Source organism: Diuraphis noxia, unplaced genomic scaffold (assembly GCF_037042655.1).
Source record: "Diuraphis noxia isolate RWA-SAM2 unplaced genomic scaffold, SU_Dnox_SAM2 contig0004, whole genome shotgun sequence".
NCBI classification, from domain to species: Eukaryota; Metazoa; Arthropoda; class Insecta; order Hemiptera; family Aphididae; genus Diuraphis; species Diuraphis noxia.
Genome location: NW_028301714.1, coordinates 70,985,704 through 70,993,245, shown reverse-complemented (window position 1 = coordinate 70,993,245; position 7,542 = coordinate 70,985,704). Strand labels below are relative to the sequence as shown.

Below are 7,542 nucleotides of genomic sequence, written 5' to 3'. Positions count from 1 at the left end.
ATTAAGAGTCTGCGACATCCTGGTGACACGGATGATTATTAGGCAGGTTGTATCTAATAGGAATTTATTTGATTGACGCATTGTTAGTTAATTAATATCGATACAGCGTTAAAATGATAATATTCATACCTAATTGCATATATTGTCTCCTAATGACAATACAGTGACAGCCATTCGTACTTATAAATGTTTATTATGCAAAGAACTACATTTAGGTCATACTGAGAAAATAAAATTTAAAAAATGAAAGTCCATGATTCATCATGACTACATCATCACACGGCGAAGATAAAGTTTTTACGTCTATATATTCTCCTCCAAAACTACACTATGTTAGTGTAGGTTAGAATAGGTTAGACTGAGAAAAAAAAAATGTGATTAAAAAAAAAATGTGATTAAAAAAAAAATGTGATTAAAAAAAAATGAAAGTCCATGATTCATCATGACTACATCATCACACGGTGAAGATGAAGCAATCTTTCATTTTTTTTAATCACATTTTTTTTTTAATCACATTTTTTTACTAAAATACAATTATTTGAGCATGTTTTTAATAGCAATATGGGTATTATATAAGGATGTTTTCAATGAATTTAAAACATACTTATTCAAATTTGATAACATTGTCTAGGTATGTCAATTATTATTGCTTTTATCAAAATTATGATATATTTTTTGTATAATATGTCTATTTATATTATGGAATTTAATAAAATATGTATGTGATTATTAGTAATTATATAAACGACTAGTACTAAGAAAAAAAAAAACTCGGCATGTTTCATTTTTATTATTAATTATTTTATCAAACACGTATACATTTAATGATATGTATATTAAATATCATTGTGACATACTTTCAAATTTCTACCCTATATGTATCTTTGCAATGTAAGTTGATTCAAATGTAAACAAATGAATGTATAAAGGAAATATAAATAATAACAAGATTTGAAATAAGATATAAGACTTTTATTACTATAAAATAAACTGCATATATACATATTTTTTATGAATACAATTAACAAACAAATTTATAATGCCCATGAGCGTAGGTATGTATATTGTCTTCGAGTATAATCCTCTTATCATCATAGTTATTATAAGTTAATTTGTTGGATTTAATGGTCTTGAGCTGGTGTTTGAATGAACGTATGGAGACATTTTGATGGTAAACGTCTAAATCACTGTCATCAAACAGGCACTTCTTATGGTCATCGAATGTCATGTAATTCTTGACCACGTGCCCACGGATTCCCTTGGCTTTGATCTTCTCCCTGCCTTGTAGAATATATGCGTATGATTTTGCCCGTAACGCACAAAACTCTGTCATAACGAGTCCATCCGTCTCGTCGGAAAACAAACCTGGGATCTTTTTCCTCTCGGCAATGTAACACGGATGGTCTTTCGGGAGATTTGCTGTGTCCATCCGTTCTAGCAAATTGACGTTATTTGCCAAGTCCTGGTAAAAGTCGTCCGTAATAATATGGTACACCAGTGAATCTAAAAACTTAATGTTAGTCAGTATAAGAAAATAAAGTTGGTTTTAAAATATTTACCTGTATCTGTATACATGAGTTCTATTTTTTTACCATAATGTTTTTGCATGACATCGTAATGATACTCATACATAAGAGTTTTACTTATTTCAAGTACCGCAAAACCTATAATAAACAAATAATCAATTAATTTGGAATTAATAACATTAAAATATTATATTTGTGTGTGTGTGTGTAATAGTTACCTATATATATTGGCTTATCAAATTTAATTTCCTTATTCTCTAGCGATACAGCTGCTAGATTCTCGTTATAAGTTGTACAGTGCTTAAACGTTGACTTATTTATAAGTTTCTGCAAACACTTTTCACTGGATACTAACTTAATTTTTATACGTTGGCGTACATTTTCCATCGTCTTGCCTGGAAAATCATAAGAAAATGTTATGAAAAATGAAAAATGATCATTTATAATAACATACCAAATACTGCATTGTTCATTAATTTAAAAAAATCTTTCTCGAAATCATTTGTGGCCTTCTTGCGTAACTCAGTGTTCAGGTTGATGTAATCAGCCAACCATTCCGACTGATTAAACTCAATGACTCTATGTACCTTTAAATATTATAATGTTAAAAATATCTTCATCGCAGAATTGTTGTAAAATAAACGCTTACTTTATCTACTTTAAGGCCGTTTTTAATAGCTTGCTGTAGATTACGGTAGTGAACAATATAATTTTTCTTGGACTCTAATGTTGCCATTAGTTTTTTCACTTTTGAACCAGTAGGTATACCGTTCTGTGGTAGAAAAGGCAAGTCGTTGTGTTTATCATGTAATTCTCGCGGATAGGATATATCCACCTCGTATATCCTTCCTATGGGTGAAGTATCAGTCAAATTGTTCAGTTTGTCGAGTGTTGGTTCAACCCATTTGAACCCACCGTATGGCATGTATTGTGACATGGCCCATCCATATAAGTTATTGCCTTAAATTAAGAAAAATATATTTAACTGAATAAATTAAAATTACAAAAAAAAACTTACAGTCTTGGTATATCAACCATGATTTTGGATTTGCCTGGTCATAATCTGGAGTCTTTTTGTGGTTCGCTTTGGCGTATCTCATACTTGCTTGCGTGAGACCACCACGTATACCTAAAATAAATCATATATTATTAAATAATAACATTATATTATAAAATATTATATCATTACCTTTTTCGATCATCAGCAACATATCATAGTCATGAAGTAGTTCGAGCTTCATTGAAGTATGTTTCAACATCGCATCAAAAGAAAAGCCTGGACAAGTATAGTAGAACGCCGGGTCCAGGCTATAAGTTGTCAAACAAAGGTCTCGGAAGTTCTCGAACACATCAGCTAACAGCATGATGTCGATTTTAAGATACAGATCTGAATACTCTCCAAGCGTATGACAGTTGAAATGGTTCCAAACAGTCTTTGCAAATTTATATTCCTCATCCTTAATGTGTTCTTCTGTTAATGTACCGTAAAAATCTGTTTTCTTCGGCAGATGTGTTTCCTTCAGTTTGCTCCAGCCATCCGTATACTCATAAGGGTAAACACCTTTACGAGTAACGAGTGGCATGTCTTCGATTGGAAAATGTTTTCTCGTCTCTCTGAACTTCTCCAAGTCTGGTGTTATTAAATTGTTGGCTAAATTTGATAAACTGGAGGACATAAATCTAAATGTATCTATAAAGCGGATTGTGAAGGAGTTGTTGATATATTTCGAAAACGAAATAAATTTCTCCTCGCTGTTTGGTATTACAGAAATTGTGTTTGTATCATATCCAAGCTCAGTTACCAAAAAGTGTGCATCATAGTTGGTTAAATTGTGAAAGAAAACCGGTACAAAATTTGGTTGTTGAAGCTTGAGATTACATGAATTACATAAACTTTGTCTAAATTTTCCCGATAGATGGCAATGATCAGCTACTTTATGGTTTTCTTTGGAAAATTCCTTTTTACATAAATTACATGCTTTACATAATTCATGTATGCATCGCTGTTCCGGTGTCATTATAATTGGTGTGTTGGTTTTGAGCAGTTTGTATATTTTTTCTGCTGTTTCCACAATACTTTGTACAAAATGTTTTGCTACCTCTTTATTTTGATTACTTCCGCGGTATATAACTGGCGATGTTGGTATTTCAAATTCTTCAAGCAGTTCTTTCGGTATGTGATCATCTGCCTTTATGAAAAAACCATAACTCATAGGCTCGTGATTTTGAATTACAGTTGTATTTTTTCCTTTTTTCTCGTTACATTTAACGAGAAGCGCCTCGAAGTCAGCATATATAACTATGGGGTGGCGTTGTGTTTTGTTCCATGCACTAAACTCCAACATTGAACCGGGCTCAGGCATCTGAGGTAGGATAGGTTTATGCGACCCGCATATCAATTTATGCTGATCAAGTGCTGCTTGTCCGCATAGCGTATTTTTCCGGGGTCGAGTGTCAAATGATGTGAAGCACCGTTTGCAAAAAATGATACTATCATGATGAGCAGTTTTCTGTGAGCGTATTAGTCGTGAGAAATTTGATATATATGTGTAGTGGCTTTTATCTCCGTTGGTAATTAGTAAGAGATCGAAATGATCTTTTTTTTCTTCATCTACAACTTTAAGTGGATAAATAATATGTATTTTATTATTTTCTTTTTTTAATCCAAATACATTGACAGACGTGTTCAGGTTATTATTTTCAAATGTTTTTATTTCTCTCACAGATGTCGGGAATGATAAACCAGAAAAATTAAATTTATCTTCGAGCGATGTATAATTTTCAGCCACTTGATTTTTGGCCTTACCCGAAACGTATCTTGATAAGATTGCCCACTTGAAGCACTGTTGGTCTGAGTTTTGTGGATTGATAACAGCTTTTTTATTCTTAATGTAATTTGGTAACGGAATGAACGATGAGCCACCCATAGGTGTATATTTATATACACCTAATAACAAGCCGTCTATGGCTTCCAAAGTAAATCCACTTCCTTTAGATGTATAAACATCTTCTTCGGTCAATAATTTTGCGAACGCTTGTTCTACTATTGACTCAATATCCGTATTCATAAACATTTCTTTAGCTGAAGTTTTAAACGCACGGTTCTCAGCTGAATTCTCTACGTTTGGCCGGCTGTACGTTGCTTCCAGTTTCAGGTTGAATTTAATTGGATGTTTTGTCGACGATGATTTAAGTAATTGAATTAAGTCTTTTTTCGATGATACTAAAAATGCGCTGAAGTTGTTCAAATTATCTGTATTTTTCTTATAATACCAAATGATTTTATTAGAGAGCGATGAACCAGTCTTAACAAAACCGGGGGTTTTAACGATAGTCATGCGTGTTTTTTTAGCATTTACTGCTTCGTTCGAATTTTCCTCATGTACACGCTTAAGATCATTGCGATTTGAAGCCGAAGGAACTGAAATAAAATAAATAATTTACTATTGTATTGATAAACATTATAGAAAATATGTGTGTAAAGATAAAATGGCTATAAATAAATTTTTTTTTTTTCAGTAAAATTTTATAAAGAAAAATTAGGAATTTAAAAAATTTTAGTGATATGTTTAACATATTATAGAAAATACGATTTTTAAAAATATATATTAATAAAAGGAGATAGTTGTGAAGCTATAGTATTACATACATGTATATGTAATATAAATATATTATGCAGGCATCTCAAACATCCTGTCAGAAGCCCTTCACCCAGACAATATACGACAAATAATAACCTTTATTACTAAGTCCAACCTTATAAATAGTATATAATATGTAACTTATACCATGTAAATATTTTAGAGTTAAACCCATTGTTGCCAATGGCCATAGTTGCCGAGGCTTAATTCAAATAAAAAATAAAAAATAAAAAATAAATTATATATGTAAAAGCAAAAACAAAAATGATATAGAGCTCTCGGTTATAGCAGTAATACCTACACATGCTGGCGTTCGTAATAATAGTAATAACTAATTATAACTTTAAATATGTTTATTTGAAATATTATCAGATTATTTTAGATATATACGTACTATTGTACACTATGAAATAATAGTACTAGTAGGTAAATATGTATATATGAGAGATGTTCATAATATTATTTTATTATATATATATATTTATATTATTGTTATATCATAGGAGGTGAATAAACATATGAATGATATATTTACCATTATAATCGTAAATATGTTCAGCTGGTTTAAAGAAATCTTGAATTTCTCGCTTGGTTATGGTTGGTTCTTGTTGAATTACAATGCTTGAGCCTAGAAATGATATTAATAGTTAAATAATTTAAAATAATATTATATTTAGATAGTGTAATGAAACTAAGTTTTACTAAGATACACTTAGTCGTCTTGTTTACAAATATATTAAATTGTTAAATACTTACGATGTTTTTCTTTCCTATGTCTGATGAGGTTATCTCTCCGTGTGAATATTTCTGAGCATATACTGCACGAAATTTTATTAGGTACATCATGCAACTTGGCATGTCTGTGTAGATTTTTAATCAATGTAAATGTTTTATCACATACACTACACGAGAACATGATTAGGTATGATTAGGAATGAAGAATACTATACACGACTTGACTCTTCAACGAATAGATATGTAATGAATTATAGACAAATATCTTGTACTTTAAATAACAGTGTGAAATAGTTTTATCTAAGCGAATTATTGACGCATGAGCTAATATCAAACTAGTGGTGGAAAAATGAACTACGGCGCTTGCTTAAGAAAAATAAATAATTAAATTTTTATAATATTTGTAAAATATTTGAATACACTTAAAAACACTTTAGAACTCAGACGACAAAACACAACAATACACATAGACGGTAATACACGGACTGGCTTCGTTTTACTTAATGCACTACTTTTTGTCTGGTAATCATCGACAATACTCAGACATGTCTCTATAGGTGTGTAGACGGTTAATGAGGTAAAGGCGTGAGAAAGGGTGGTATGGATAGAATGGAATGTGTGTACTTGTAACTATGTGCGAATTTGTGTGTGTGTGTGTGTGTGTGTGTGTGTGTGTGTGGCATGAACGAACAATGGTGGTGGCGGCGGTGGTGGCGGTGGTGTCATTGTGGACTAATGTCTCCTATATGGTATCGTGTATATTTTCATACGTAAAATACCACAAAGGATCAATATAATAGTATACCAGAATATTATATTTAAAAAAAATTTCATAAGGGGAAATAAAAGGGGAAGTAATGTGGGAAGGGGAAAAATATGTGTTGGTCACGTGTAGGATCTGGCGGCGTGTGATGAATTTATGTATGTTGCGGGTTGCCTATATTGCTTAATTATTGTCGGTTTCGGAGGAGCTTGGGAGGAGCATGTACTACGAATTGCCTATACAGAGGAGCCTATGCTTTTACATGTAAAATTTAAGGGGGAGGAGCTCCAGAATGCCCCAAAACATACTACTAACAGTTACGTATAAGTATAACCACTGATTTTATAATATACAAATAAGTTGGACCATAAGAGTTTTGTTGATTAAAATTATGCTATCATCCGATAGGTCTCATAAAGGTGACAAATTTTAATCACCAAAACTTCTGTGGTCCAATTTATTTGTGTATTATAAGATCAATAGTATGGTTAACAAATAATAAAATGAAATATGAATATTATGGTCGATGTCGGCGCATTTATTTTTATCTGAAGGTCCAAAACGCAACATGGAACATTATATGTTTACAATAATGATTGATGAATCATTTTTGTAAGCATAAAATGTTGAATGTTACACTTTGGACCTCCAGATAAAAATAAATGCGTTGTCGACCTTTTAAAACCTTGACTAAAAATATACGTTTATTAATTTAAAATTTGTATTTAAGATATGATTATAGACGAATATATTTAAAAAACACAACCAAATAAGCGTTTCCACAGTGTGTGGCGTTTGGGCTTAGCTTCGGGGGTTACTATATCTGACACAGAACCCACAAGATCACAGCTGGAGTTTTTCACGTCTGTTCCGACCG

The 7,542-nt window shown here is 31.6% G+C and overlaps 1 protein-coding gene across 2 annotated transcripts; it reads right to left on the bottom strand.

The window, feature by feature from the left end:
• Positions 1–950: 950 nt before the first annotated feature.
• LOC149056451 (uncharacterized) lies at positions 951–6,514 on the bottom strand. 2 transcript variants are annotated; one of them, XM_089227269.1, is made up of 9 exons: positions 5,924–6,514; positions 5,703–5,795; positions 2,716–4,947; positions 2,545–2,655; positions 2,176–2,486; positions 1,981–2,113; positions 1,745–1,921; positions 1,560–1,664; positions 951–1,503 (listed from the first exon to the last, which is right to left on the bottom strand). In XM_089227269.1, the coding sequence occupies exons 1-9, from the start codon at positions 6,081–6,083 to the stop codon at positions 1,022–1,024; spliced, it is 3,804 nt and encodes a 1,267-aa protein (XP_089083395.1). In that variant the 5' UTR covers positions 6,084–6,514; the 3' UTR covers positions 951–1,021. The 2 variants fall into 2 exon arrangements, with proteins under 2 accessions (XP_089083395.1, XP_089083396.1); XM_089227270.1 differs by having other exon boundaries at positions 1,299–1,510; positions 5,924–6,513.
• Positions 6,515–7,542: the final 1,028 nt, after the last annotated feature.

Excerpts from the sequence above, each read along its gene's own strand:
- LOC149056451 (XM_089227269.1), bottom strand. The coding sequence starts at position 6,083 with ATGTTCTCGTGTAGTGTATGTGATAAAACATTTACATTGATTAAAAAT. Across the intron at positions 5,796-5,923 it reads ACATAGGAAAGAAAAACATC|GCTCAAGCATTGTAATTCAA; the intron begins GTAAGTATTTAA and ends TATCATTTCTAG. Across the intron at positions 1,665-1,744 it reads TGATAAGCCAATATATATAG|GTTTTGCGGTACTTGAAATA; the intron begins GTAACTATTACA and ends TGTTTATTATAG.